The sequence below is a fragment of the Trichoplax adhaerens genome, genomic scaffold, assembly GCF_000150275.1.
Source record: "Trichoplax adhaerens TRIADscaffold_2 genomic scaffold, whole genome shotgun sequence".
Lineage (NCBI taxonomy): Eukaryota > Metazoa > Placozoa > Uniplacotomia > Trichoplacea > Trichoplacidae > Trichoplax > Trichoplax adhaerens.
Genome location: NW_002060944.1, coordinates 3,753,930 through 3,769,328, shown reverse-complemented (window position 1 = coordinate 3,769,328; position 15,399 = coordinate 3,753,930). Strand labels below are relative to the sequence as shown.

Sequence of the window (15,399 nt, the reverse complement as noted above, 5' to 3'; positions counted from 1 at the left end):
GAAGGAGGAAAGATACGACTACTTCAAAATAATCGTCTTGGTCGTCATAATTAACGTTATAGGATAGATTTTCAATAGGATGTGTTACCATGTGGGCAGAACTTAATTCTCTTACGATGAAGCCGTACAATTTCTTATTTTGCGAATTTTGATCAATAAAGGTATTGCTCACGTTTTTGGGTGCAGTATAGGAGAAATCTTATTTATTTTTACGCAGACTTTTAAATTCCCGGAATCCGGCACTAGCTGTGTTTAAGTATAATACGATTTGATCATATTTTAGATAGAGGAAAAATTCTTATTTATTATACGAACTCTAAATTCCCGGAATCCGGCACACTGCTGTGTTTAAGTACAATGATTCAATCATTGTAGGATGATAAAGAATGTTGATTATCAATTGGTATGTAATTTGACTGTTTAATTGCGAGACCATTATTATAAATGAAATTCGTAGCTGTTGTAACCATAAATCTTTATATTAGGCGCAAATAGTAGTACAACCAATTTAGCATGCGTATATGGTTTCTGGTCAATATTCAACCGTAGATGCGATTTTAAAGCAAGACGCATGTCAACGTCTGTGTAATACTCGTACGCTAGACTTATATTGTGCTGCATAATACAACTGCGAAGAAAACAGTCTTTAAAATAAAGATGTAGTGTAAATTACAGAATTTTTCTTTCTATAGGTTATAACCGAAATTGCCCGTACAATTGACGTCTCAGCATCAAAAGATAACATACGAATGCAAGATATAATTCGTCAAATCATGTCTATGCACGTAGTCAGTGTGTACTTCAAACATTGCGTACACTTTGTAATTTATCTCTGGCTTAGGTGTGTTAATATGACTTTGTACAAAAGGCATGTATCAATAATCGCGATTTCTGATGTGCGATACGTGAAATTCGGTATCAATTTCACTGCTAACTTTTCAGGACAACAAAATTCATCTTTATAACTTATTACAACCACAAAGATGGCGTCGACCTATGCAATTCGATATACGTATGTTTTCCTTTATTAGTAGTGAACAATCTTAACATTTAAGCATATCAATACCTTCAAAGTATAATACATACGGAATGAATATACATTATACAAGATAATAAATAAGCTACAGTACCACGCAACGTTCTTAGATACGAACTACTAATGTTATAGATAAATAACACAGTATTGAATTTTTTAATTGCAGCACTGTACCGTTCCAATCAGTGAATAATCTCTTATTAGAGTAAGACAGTATGAGATACTGTATTTACTTATAGTTCTTATCAACGAAAAATGCTATAATGCCCACGTATTTGTTGTACAGTACCATACCGTACTGACTAGAGTAGTAATATGAACTAATTTCACGTTTTAAATATATTGCTACCGCATTTGGATTAGCATAAACTGACTCGACATCCTTATCCATGCGCGTTTTACATGGCTTAAAACGACGTAAAGTCAAGTGATACCGGGTCAAAATTGTAAATATATCAAGATTATAATTATTCTAAATCGCAAAAATTTCAAATGCAACATTAGGTAAATTTACAATTGAACAGTCGTAAAAGGTGGCCCATTTTCTATGCCAGTTGATGCTAACTATGTAATCATTAACATATAGGTTGCAAGGTAAATTAGTTCTGAATGCAGTTACCAATGTTTACAAATCTATAGAATGTAAACATTGTGCTAATGAGATTAATTAATAACTACAGTCACTGTAGTCTACAATACGAATTTTCGTGTCTATTGACGATAATCAGAATTTAGTATATAATATTAGCATATCGAGTTAAACAGCTTTTAAAATTGCCTGGCTGTACAGTAATGGCTTATAAAGTGGTAGTTATCATTACAGTATTCCTAAATAATTAACATAAACTTGCCACTTTATTAGCATATTAAAGTTATACGCTATAATACCTGTTACCATATCCAAAACTGGTCAAATGAAGAACTTTACAATGTGTCATTAATCAATCTGACTGACGCTTTATACCGGGATTGGTAAATATCGATATCTGTAGACATGTATGATTAATGCGGTATTACAATACCAGCAATGGTATATAAGTAATGCTTCACTTCTTAATATGAATTTCTTTTTCAGTTACTTTAACCACAATACCCAGTAACGATACTTTACCGGCTGATACTTGTATAGTAGACTTCATTAATACATCGCATTAATTAACTTATGGACTAATAGCCACAGCTGATCCTACAGCACGATTAATTCCATCTTTAAGAGGTGTAGACGGAACAGGAGAGATGATTAGGTCATCAGTACCATCTACGCTTTCATCACTCGACAAATCAGCAGCATTGTCGAGTGTGTTAAAAGATATTGGATCATCCAGTTTCAAAGTGATAATATCCGGTGGATTTACAACAACACTACAAAGTAAGGTTAAAATAAAAATTACTAAAAAGTTAGACTTTTATGCATTGTACGGGAATACAGCATATCTTACTCAGTGGGAGCATTTTCTTGCCGTTGATCTTTAGCTTTGCCGAAATGCTTTATATGGGGAAAATAGTAAGAATATAATTACATTGATAATAAAGTTTATAATAAATAAAGCCATTATTCTGTCATGTTGTAGAGCTTAATAGTACCACGTTGCATAAGCCGTTATGTATACGGTATATCTACACCTGCTTCACATATTCCAATTGTAAAGCAGAATAAAAATTTACCCTACTACTGTATACAGTAAATCATGCACGATGAGCCATGGCTATTAAATAAGTAGAATTTAACTCACCTCAGAGTATTCTAGAAGCGCATATAGTATCTCTACGGCAACTTCTAACATCTCTTTGACCTTTGCTAGGTCATATTCGTCATCTGCATAGAGAAGAAAATACAATAACCCATTAAAATTAGGAAAAATACTCATTTGTTATATTTGTTCGTATGACTGATCGTGACAATATCATACAGTACAGTATGAATGTTGTTGTAGTGCGATATCGACATGCTGTAGTTTACTTTACTTTATGTATCAATATCGTAGATTGCATACCGGGATTTAGCATTTCTATTCTGCTAAATTGTGGTATTAATTTTCTTAAAGCTTGAAACGGTTTACCGACTTCCTCATTCAGGGTGCAGGAAATATGCTTAAGCCGGCTATTTAACAGGCAAGCTGGTCGCAACTAAAGCAATCATCAAAGTTCATGTTCTCAATATAAATTAAAAGTTTACTAATTGTAAGTATAATGTTATTACCACTTTTTATAGATTTCAACAATGCATTCAATTTTATAAAACTTGATCGAAACGTTACCTTGTCTATCATGGAATTCAAATATTGGCTTTTATCCGTTGATCCATAAAGAATTAATGACCATTTCTCCACTTTCAGGTGCACATCGTATTCAAAAGCCACTTTAATGACGGCAGCATCTAGCTTTTGTCGAAACTGCTCATAGTTTCGAATCTAAAATTAAGCATAAATATTTAGATTACTAAAATGTATTTTTTAACGTATGGAAAAAAATAAAAATGACCGAATTGATCGATTGCGGCAGCACCAAACTGTTATTACTATAATAGTCTACGATTACCCTGCAGGGCAATTGAAAAAGAGTCTCTGCCAGTACTGTAATGATTACCGTCGGCCTACGTACTATTTTGTCTAACGAATTCAGAGCTTTAATAAACTTTATCTCCAGGTCTAGTAGAGTACCGTAGACTGTGATCAGGCCGTCAAGGGTTGAAGACTAGTTAAAAACTGCGATTCCAGTCATTTATGGTTTGTAGTCAGTATACTGGTACTAATTTGTACTGTACAATGTACAGTACAGTGGGCTACTGATACAGGTACCGAGTACAGTAAACCAAAAAGTGCACAAGTGCCCCCGAGTACTTGGTATGCTCGGTTGAAAAGTACGGAAGTGAAAGTCCGAAACCAAGCGAAAAGACATCACTTTGAATTCCAAAATGAATGTCTCATTTCACTGTAATAAATTGATTTATACGCGTATAAAATGAGATCTCTGTCCACTCTGTTAAGAGCTAAAGTTGAGCAATTGGTATATTCGACTTTTTTGGAATTAAATAGTCAAGTAGTCCAATACTACAGTACGTAGTGTATTGCACTGTACACTGTGTACAGTATAGCTAAGTCATGTTATAAAACAGTAACAAAACAAAAAATCTAAAAATAAATTATTTATTTTTGCAAACTGAACTTCTTATAAGAACAGTCGTAACAAAATCCGTGCTTACTGTATCTTTATCGCAAAGTACTGAATGCATTTTACTGTACTGTTGTCAACAAAACAGTAAAAATTCTAATTCAAATCCCCCTTCCATAGAGTATTTTCTTACAGTCTGCTCTATTTTATTTCCAAGCGTATAACTTACGATTTAATTCAAATAAATATTAAAGAATGAATTGAGTCAATTGTGGCCTATTCTGGAGCGACAAAGTATCAGCCAATATCCTCAAACTACAGTGCTGTAATCTAAATTAGAATGATTGCGTATCATGTTGTTGATGTCGTACTGATGTTGAACAGTTAAAGAGCATTCAAAAATAAAAATAAAAAAAAATAATAATGAATAGTTTCAACGTACGGCATTCTGCTGTACCGTACTGTAGTGTAGATATATACTGTAGGGTACAGTAGTGACAGTATTGTACAGTATACAGAATTACTGTAACGCCTGGCTATCGTCAGTACTAAGTACTGTACTGTTGTTCTGAAAAATTTTTTTCTTCCAATCTCGACTAGCGATCCATCTACTCCTTTAGAATCATCCACTAGACAACATGGGTAAGAAATTCGAAACTATTCCATCCAGGCAGATCACTAGTAAACCGTACACCTATCAACTACTGTACTCTAGTCATACTACTACCAAAAAAGGAATTAGCACGGCACTGTATTTACCTCGTCTTTTAACTTTAATAGCGATCCTCCTTTGTCTCTAGGAATGACCTAAAAATACAAATATAAATAAAAATTGATCAATAAAGATATCGAAGTTGAAAAAATTCCATGAACTATGAAAAGTTAGCAGTGTTAACTATAATCATTTCACCAAAACATGTTACATAGGCTTTATCGATGTCATAACGGTAAAAGTAGCAAGACACATATCGATTTGAATCGTTGGATTTCGTAGGAGAAAACCTCGATTCATCCATTAACTATGAAAAGTTAGCAGTGTTAACTATAATCATTTCACCAAAACATGTTACATAGGCTTTATCGATGTCATAACGGTAAAAGTAGCAAGACACATATCGGTTTGAATCGTTGGATTTAGTAGGAGAAAACCTCGATTTCATCTATTCCTTCCCCCCCCCCCCCAAAAAAAAGCACGAGATGCCGGTCACACTACGCACCGGTGCACGTCCATTCGTAGTGTCTACAGTACGGGTAATGTACCCGGAACCGTGCTAGAGAGCAGTACAAATGACTTTTTCTATACATGCAGTACAGTACTGCTGTGAAAAGGGGCACACCAAGACGATGATGAACGTGACCCATACCAATGATATTGTGTACAAAACATCATGGTGATTTGGATAGTGTAGTGTATAGTACATATCAACATTTGCTAGCGACACTATGACGTTGGAAGTTGTTTACTGATATTGTACAGAATAACATATTCCATGTCCGACAGAAAAATGTCATGGAGGTGCTCTTCTCCTTCAAGATGAATTTCTAGTTGGAAAACTTACCTCAAAGCAACTGCCACGCACAAGTAACTGAATAGCACGACCAATGGATGTATTGGAAATATTTTTCGATTCTTCTTTAAAACGTCCATCTAACTGATGGATGAGGTAGGCGGTCAAAGTTTTTCTGGATATTCTTTCCCCTTCATTCATGATATTGTATAATAAACGCATAATCATTTCTTGCAATTTGGGTCCAAAAAGTTGACACTTGAGAGAACGCAAAGCAGCAAATAACTCATTGACTTGTTGTTGTCTACTCTTCATTAGTAAAATGAGTTCTAATAAAATTCTTTCGCCTAGTTTTCGAATATACTTGATAATATCTTTCCTGCCCAATTCTTCAAGTAGCTGACAACTTGCCAAAGAAATTAATTTACGCTCTAAAGATTTCGCCAAGTTGATCGGTTTGACTTGGTTATTAATTTTCTTGAAAGCATTGGGATTCAACACACAAACTAATTTTTCCATCAAAATCATGGATTGATAATATTCAATGCCATGATTTGAAATCATCGTTTCGTATGCGTTAGCCGGTACAGCCACTTCAATCAAGTATAATATACATGTGTTGGGAGGCAGCGTTCTGACCGATATCGCCGACTTATAATTGTCAACAGGACAGCAGTCATCTTCGACTGAAGCCAAACAGTTGGAACAAATTGTATGCCCACAGCCAAACGTGTACGGTGCCGAACTGTTCCAGTCGCCAAATTTTTTACGGCAAAAACTACAACGAATAAGAAAATTTCTGATCAAGGTATGAGTGGTTCCTTTACTTCCTTTTTCTTCCATGTTTCTCGTTGGTAATTTGGTCAAGTATGACGAAGGAGGCGGACTGCTCCCCAAAAATGAGCACGATTTGAATTCCAGATCCAAGTAAAATAGGAGAACAAGTTTTGATCAGCAGTCTGGATCAAGATCACCGCCTAAGACCAAGAAGAATTTGAATACAACTTGTGTTTCCTTTGCGGTTACTCGTAACTTCCAAAGTCGATCGATGACATTAGGAAAGATCAGCCAAATAGGATTCCCCCCGCTGGAAAAACAATTTGTCCCAAAATTGTACGTCAATGGTACTTGTCTACCGCAGACTACTACAACTTGCGTATACTGTATTAACAACTGATTTGGACACAGGACTAGAATAACACGGCCAAATGCCACTATGCTTCCCTTCTACGGTAGAATATTGCTCCAAATCGCGGCAGCAAACTTTTATAACGTTGTTTGTTTCTTGCTTGTAGCCTGACTAGGGCTGAGCCAGCACTCTCTTCTGATAGTACAATACACTGCCAGTGTCTACTGTACATTGAGTGTACAATGAGTGTGTGGCATGTTGGTGTAACTGGCATATGTGTGTACTATACTGTATGGCGTTACACTGGTACAGTACAAGATTTGGGGTTGGACTGTACAGTACAGGACTGCGTTTCTCCAAGTCCATGCACACTTACACAGTGTAAAGTACTGTACTCTACAGTGTAGTGAAAACCGAGCAAGTCATTTACTGCGCTTGCCCATTGCATGTCTTGCTCTGCTGATTGACGTACTGTACAATACAGTGGAATGTTTTGTGTCCAATACGTCAGCCTTTACACACACAAATAATACAGAGAAAGAAAGTTGATTTAATTTATAAAGAGAAAGGAGAATGATTGGAAATGCTATCAGAAGAAACACAGAGAATCACAGAGTAGCACGACATCGCTAACTAACTTATATTATGAGAATAGCACTTTTTATAGCCTTTCAAATGTCAAAGAGGGAACATTTCTTATTTAAAAACAAGGAAGTAATGGATGATGTCAAAGGTAGCGGTAGAATTTTAGCCAATTGTGACGGACGGATACATCCAGTACATCGTCATGTGACATACTGTACTGTACAGTACTTTACACTAGTGTACAGTGTACAGTACTGTAATAAAATAGGAAATATTACCATTTATTTGTTAATAATTAACTAAACGGTACTGGAAACTCCGTCCAACGGGCGATTCGCATTTACTGTAGGCCTTGCAGAAGCAGTACTGCACTGTTCCAAACACTTGTACTGATTATTGCGTCAGTATGATAATATTCGATTCTGAATGGAATGATTTCTCGAAATCCTTTATACTTGAATCCTATCAACTTCAACGTTTACTTTACCCAAAAAGTACTGCCTCGAAAACAGTTCTATAAATGTCTCCAGTGTTTTTGAATTAGTACAATAGAAGTAATTAAGAAAAACACTACTCTACGGTGCCACATTTTCGGCCTCGTCTGGGTCAAGAAAAGTCCGTCCATCCGAAGAATCGCCAATGTTTAGCTACAGTGTCCATACGTACAGTACATGTACTGTACTGTACAGTACATTGCAACATCGCTATATTGAACTATCAAACGTACAAGTACAGTACTGTACAGAACAGCAGGCTCAAACAATTTTGCTTTACCAAGGAAACAAGCAAAAAATTGATCGCTAAATACACAAATAGTTTCATCGATTGCTTGTCCTGCTGATGATAAAATTGATCATTATCCAATGGATAACCTACTCCATCAAGATACAGAAGAGGTCGAGACTGTGCTCACCAACAGAAATGAGCATGGTGATCTATTAGTTTTTGGTAGCGTCACTAGGTATAGTCATCTTGAACGGAATATTGATGATGCAATTCATGCTGCATTCTTGTGTTATTATCCTTGATTACTGACGACACCGTGTCGTAAGATGGATATCTTGTAAACAACAACTATGGGTTACATTGAATATCTTGCTCAATTAGTGTATCATTTTAAATCCAATGACTTTATTGTCGTATACGGTATAGGCGCTGTACGATCAAATTGATCACCGGTAATACAGCAGTTCATTTTAACCCAATGGATAGCGTTAAAACACGCTATGGTAAATTTATTTATGGCGGTAAAACAATATTGCAACGGCAAAAAAAGAGCCTTAAATTACCACTGGACAATACATTGCTTAATATCCAGTAGTCTTGAATAACCAGTCATTCCTATCTCCAGCTACTTTAGTGATAGCTCAATACTTTCCTAATCGATTGACTCATTTTGTCTCTGCTTATACTACGATAAATTGAAATCGCTATTTTAAAATGGATCTACAGTACAATAGCCAAGAGAATTGTTCAATTTACTGTCATCTTCGATGCATACAACCTGAGGATATTGAATATTTTGCTACAGATTAATCATTTTTTCTTACAATTCATAGGGATTTGTTAATACTCTTTGACGATTTCAGCCATGCAAGTCAACAAATTTATAGAGATGACATTAAAAAAGCCTTCAATTCTATCCAGTTATATCCTTCTACAGCTCAAGGTGCAGTTTTACCTTTTTCAATGTGCATGAATTGATATTGTTCGCGATAACTTATTTTTTGCTAGTCAATACTGCAATTAAATTACATCAAATATGGCATATGTTGGCGTTGACTCATTTTACCATCGCTATGGCAGGCAGTAATATTATAATCATACTGTACGCGTGTATCAATGTAGCTTGAACAGCTGCATACTCTGCAACCAGATTGATAACTATTCGTGTAATTGTTTCAAATCGAAAGCAAATTCTCGAGAAAGATGATCTAAACGCGCTCAGATATCAAAATTACAGTAGTATAATCGCCTTTCATGAAATTCCTGGAATAGTGTAGCTATCAACGCTATGAAATACTCTAATTTTTAAATTATGAATTCATAATAACTACCTAAAGATAACTCATGTTTTTTCTACCGCAAAGCACAAATATCGGTTACAAAAAATCTTACGATACGACAGTTTTACCTACTGTTTCTTTGGTATTATGAAGATTCCACACTAAATGACTTCAAGTTACATCGATATTCTACCATTACTAAAAAAATGAAACTATAATTGATTGCTTTGTACAATGTGACGAGAATGCGGTAGCATTTAATAATGGAAACATAAATGATGTAGCAAATTTTATGTACTCCCCTTACTTTAACCTACAATGTTATGATGCAGAAATTATAGTCAGTGATATTGCTTTAGAACAAAATTTTACCGTTAAATAGTAATCTTAGAATTACTTTTAATTTCTTACTAACGGACTTTGTTCATTAAATTGCGTAGTTGAAGAGATGTTATTGTCTGCTCATGAATGTTGCCAGAATACCGATCTTAATAGTTTAACATTTGGTCAGTTTGCATTTTTTGCATCCTTACTGAAGAAAGAATATCAGGAAAGAAAGTTAGTCAATTTGTACACTCACTTATTAATATAAATTCTCTTATATTTTCATATCTGTATACTTTAGTAATTTATCTATTTCTAATTGATAGTTCCCATTTATTTTACAGCACTATAATTTAAACTTTTGATTAAATATATCGGAACTATCTGAATTGGTAATTAATACCGTATCAATTTAGATAGTTCCGATATTATTTATTTTCCGGTATTAGCCATAAGATGCTATAGTGTATATATATAGAATAAACATTATATCGTAATTGCATTCGAATATACTCCTATATTACAATATTCGTCGAAACTGCACTAGATAAAATCACAGGATATTCGGTTTATATATAAACTTTAGCTTTTCTGCTCGTTATTGTAGTATAACATTTGCTAATAAAGAAGGAAGCTTAATTGTAAATCGAAAGCATAGCCCAAGAACAAGTAAGACTACATTACCTGTGATCGCCAATCGCAGTATACTCGAGTCTAGGATACAAATCTTGCCATCAGCACTTTTTGCTTTAGTAATTATTTTTAATGATGTTATTTCACTTTTAGATCACCCGAATGTTCAAGGTACCATAATGATGCTAATTTATCAAGACTGCATACTGTACTAATTATTATCCATTTAATACTATAATGTAACAATGCACAACCTTATGTTGTATCCTTTATGGATATTATTGGAGTAGTGTTTCTTGGGGGAGCATGCAACCCAACGACATGGAGGAAAGAAATTGCTATACCAATACTTAAAGATCATTGTATTACTTACTTTAACCCGGTAGGTCTTTCATTTTTATAATATCTTGCAATGTATGTTGTGCTATTGTAAAAGTTTATAAGCCATCGAGTTTTATTTTAAAATAATTACTCTTTCCTCTATTCCTTGCCATGATACCGAGTAGCAAGTTGAAGAATGGTTTCCGGCATTGATAGAAGTAGAAGAACAAGCAAAACAGGTTCTTACTCACAGTCAATAACTAATTGAGGCAATTTTAATAACTCTTACTACTAGCAATTATCAATACACTTTATTCTGTAGATGATTAATACTTCAAGGATCTATTTTACATATTAATCTATATCTTGATTACATTTTTGGTATAGACTGCAGAATTACTTCTCTTTGTAATTGAGGAATCGACAAGAGGGTTGTCTTCAATGGTGGAAGCAGCTTATGTAGCCGGTAAAATTGTATTTGCTTGCTTTATGTCGTCTCAGTGTAATTTTATTAAAATCAATATTGCTAGCCTGATAAATTTATATTGTATTTTTATATTTGTCATTTCCAGGTAGTGGTGGGCCGCTCATATTAGTTCTTAGAGAATTGCCTGAAACCGAAACAACCATAGCTGGCGAGACACTTTCAGCTAGGTGATTATTTTTAGGACTTTTATTAACTTTAGAGTGATGCTATTTACTTATACGGGACACACACTTCAATAGTGAGAAGGAAGACCTTAATCGTGGTCGAAAATTTTTGAGAGATACGGTTGAAAGAGTGGATATTCCAGTATTTACTGATATAGAAACTGCAATTCACTGTTGTGCTAAGGTTATGAATAAAAATTAATTATCAAAACTTACTATATATAATTATATATAAAGATGTAAGGCTAATTGGAATAGATACTTTGTTAACATATATGTCAAAGTTATTTCCAATTTGGTAACTAAACAGCGACGCTTCTTATTCAGGTTATTAAAGTTGGAACCAAGATTACCAACTTAACGACCGATGATGGCGCTCAGCCAGTTAGACTCGCGGATATATCTGTAGATGATAGTTTTATGTAAGTCATCTTTATATAACTCTTGAGTTACGAAGTATGATTGTTATGATTAGTGAGCCCCCAAATTTATCAGTAAAAGTGATGGGTTGGATTTGTTATACTTTACTTTACTTTTTCATTAGAGCTGCCAAGGAAAAATATGATGACTACAATTCTGGTGGTTCGGGAAAGTTAACACTTAATGAGGTCGGTATTACGCTGATGAACTGAAACCGTGAAATACCTCTTCCTAATTTAAAATATTTAAATTTTAGGTTGCTCTAGCCTACAAAGCTTTTAGTGGAAAGGCGTTATCGCAGGATAATGTAGAAATGTTGTCGGGCTTGTATGAAAGCGATCCTTCTAAGATTAGAATGTCGTTCGAAGAATTTTGCTGCTTACTAACAGAAATGCTTTCAGACGTAATAATATATATTTTATTTAGATGTAAAAATTTTTAATCTAAGTCGCTAACTTTGAATTGTGTCTATGTCTAACTCGGGACATTTTGGATTATACAGCAACCGCAGTTAAATTATCTGAATTCTCTATTTAATATTGTTAGCGGCACAACTACAAATTTTATAAGTAAGATCGATATTTGTACAACATGTGCTCTGTAGAGCATTTGCTTTAACTTTGTCGTATTGTCTTTCAAATGACTTACAAAGAGGATGATCTGTTTAGATTGGTTGTTTAATGGTGGTCCAGACATTTTACATGAAAAGGATGAATCGGTTTTCGAACGCGATATATTTCTTGGTGGCAGCTGTGGTCGATCAACATGGAGAGAAGATGTAGCTATTCCGTTGCTAAAGTAAATCTACCGTGAATTTTGTAATTTGTAGGCATGTATCTTATTGTTTTGATAGTCGATTATGAGAATTTTTATCGTCTTTTATGAATTTTTTACAGGAAACAGGCAATTTCCTATTTTAATCCGCAATTACCTGACTGGTCGATGAAATTTCTTGGTATTGAGGCTGAAGCAAAAAAACATTCGAGACTTTTGCTATACTTTATCGGGAATGAGAGTCGATGTGTTGCGTCGATGGTTGAGGTAGCCGAAAAGTTTGAAATTTTAACAAGCCTTATGTTTGTGCAGTATGAGAGTAACGTGTTGTGACAATTATTGTATTGTTTTATTAGATCGCTTACTATATCGGCTTGGGTAGGAATGTTGTTCTCTGTATTCAAAATTTTACCGACGGAAACCTTCTAGATGGAGTTACAGTGCGTAAAATAATGTATTGAATATCTAGTAACAGAACAAAAATTTTTGAATGCAACAAGTATTTTCTTATGTAGTACGAGTACACATTTAGGTGCTAGGTAAATGATATATCTGACTTAATTTCTAGGTTACTGGTAGAAGTTTACTTGACTACAACCGAGCAAGGAGTTATTTATCAGATATTGCAAATCGTGCATCGATCCCTGTGTTCGATGATATTACTGAGGCTATTATGAGTGCAATTCAAGAAATCAAATTATCAAGCCGAGAAAGCGAGACCTAATTTATAAAAAGTTTTTTAGACGGTACTAAAAGTAAAATGAAAATTCTTTTAATAACAGGACGAAATGATAATAATTTGAGCATATTAATTTTATCCCTATATAACTTACGATGTACAACTTGCAATTAACTGGTATGTTTCCGCAGTGTCTTCTGATTGTCTGTTGTCGTTGGTAGGAAAGACCAATCAAAATTTTCGTGTTGATTGAATATAATCGGTGTTAATAGAAATAATATTATAGTCTATTTCAGCACGTATAGTACATACTTGCTTATACTACTAATATATCGTGTACAGTAATATACGCATTAACAAGGTAAGATTTGAAGCCCTCTTTAAGCTGTTAACGTGTTGAGTTCAGTAAAAATCAACTCCAATACTACTATATTAACAATGATTATGATTATAAGGACTGTACTACTATTTTTATGACACATTTTTATAACTTTAGTTAATTCCTTATTATCTGACTATAAGTATCGTTCAATCAGTATCAAGTATTATTCATGGAATTGGCTGTAATTTCAAAATTGCTTCTATAAGTATATAATATAGTTATCTGCAATGTACTTATTAATGTGTTTAAGGAATGTACATTACACCGACTTAAACTTGCCTTTTGTACGCGTAGCGGAAATACTAGCTTTCATAAGTTGTATCCCAAAGAATCTAGCCAAGTATCGAATGTTTAGTAACTGCAGTCTACTCAATAAGGATGCTTGTCACTATAGTATATTCAATCATTAATCATTCACTCTCATAAAACTGATAGATTTAAAGTAAATGAAGTTAACCTTATGTTGAATATTCATTGTGGTGCAATTTTAATTCATAGTAAATTACTATCATTCCGTCTGTTGCACGCAAAATGATAGGCTCGTATCATGAATTCAATGTGGCCTGCCTCACTTTTGCAATAGCCTGGTGCTAAATTAGGATGACGTTTCTTGATGCAAACAATTAGCGCTCAATAAGTACTGTACATAATCTAACGTGATTTATTTTATTTGTGATACAATTATTTTTTATAGGTCATCCAGACCTATCTTTCCAATTGTAATTATTAAGAAAGCATACCACTTTGATTTTTTACGAAAGTTAATTTTTAACCTGTGAAATTACCTAGTTACGGTGTATAGTAAAATAACAGGATTATCACAGCTTGTCGAGTGTAAGTGTGCGAATAAATTTAAATTTACAGGAGTCACCAATTGGATAATATAGTAAACGAAATACTACAGTAGTAACAACACTGTTGCATAATAAGATGCTTCGAGCATAGCAGTAACAGATAAATACTTTACATCTAAATGATACTATTAATAAAGTATTATAATTTAATTACATGATAAAGGGAAATTGTACAACAGCTAGTACATACCAGAATCTAGAGTAACAACAGCTTTAAAAAAATGCTGCAGATACATGTACTGTATATTCTTTAGTGCAGCATCGTATCCATTCATTACCACCGATTGATTGATTGAATCAAAAAAACTCTATTGACTAATGCATTAAAAGTTACTGTATATGCACATATGGATTTTTTCGGTCGTTAAAACATTTACTGCATTGCTTTACCCTTACAATTGGTAAATTACAAAATTTTTTTTTAAAATATCAAGTACTGCTAAAACAAGAATAACTAATTAAAGACTTTAGCACAATAGAGAGACCGTAGAACTTTATGAGACACGGAATCTCCATGTTCCACATAATATCAATTGACTTGAGTCGTAAAGTTAAAGCCTTTCAAAGCTATTGATTAAGGTTAGAAGTATTTTCTTCATTGCAGTTGTTGTTTAATTCATTCTGGATTACCGAAGATTGGTAAGTGGGTGGTTCTTGAGGTATGCGAGGTGGAAGTACACGTTGACTTGGTCGAACAGAATTCATGTCAGTGTGATTGTGTGCGGTAATAAATCTCACCGCTAAAGCACTGGAGTCAGTTGTGATACTAGGCTCACTTGTACCATCGCTATCATTGTTGTTGGGCTCTGCTTCATTGGATGTATCATTAGAAACGCCAGGTGATGTTGCAGTCAAGTTATCAACATTGCCATCATCAGGCACTACTATTCCAACTTCATCAGCTATTAGATCGTAAAAGAGAAGAGAACTACAGTTCAAGGATTACGATGTTATAACAAAATATATCATTAACACCCAAATTATTT

General features: G+C 34.1%; 2 protein-coding genes across 2 annotated transcripts; one reads left to right on the top strand and one right to left on the bottom strand.

Moving 5' to 3' along the window:
• Window positions 1–2,196: 2,196 nt before the first annotated feature.
• On the bottom strand, window positions 2,197–6,498 carry TRIADDRAFT_53314 (uncharacterized protein; the record flags this gene model as incomplete). Its single annotated transcript, XM_002109329.1, has 7 exons — window positions 2,197–2,398; window positions 2,476–2,522; window positions 2,770–2,852; window positions 3,031–3,163; window positions 3,295–3,447; window positions 4,907–4,954; window positions 5,707–6,498. 7 exons carry the CDS (start codon window positions 6,496–6,498, stop codon window positions 2,197–2,199), a joined length of 1,458 nt encoding a protein of 485 aa, XP_002109365.1.
• Window positions 6,499–8,232: 1,734 nt separating this feature from the next.
• Window positions 8,233–13,222, top strand: TRIADDRAFT_53313 (uncharacterized protein; the record flags this gene model as incomplete). The annotated part of the gene is made up of 16 exons (XM_002109881.1): window positions 8,233–8,330; window positions 8,929–9,038; window positions 9,816–9,933; window positions 10,307–10,368; window positions 10,486–10,503; window positions 10,623–10,714; window positions 11,041–11,119; window positions 11,226–11,307; window positions 11,380–11,488; window positions 11,632–11,726; window positions 11,849–11,912; window positions 11,981–12,127; window positions 12,377–12,522; window positions 12,621–12,765; window positions 12,855–12,938; window positions 13,067–13,222. 16 exons carry the CDS (start codon window positions 8,233–8,235, stop codon window positions 13,220–13,222), a joined length of 1,605 nt encoding a protein of 534 aa, XP_002109917.1.
• Between the last annotated feature and the right edge of the window lie 2,177 nt (window positions 13,223–15,399).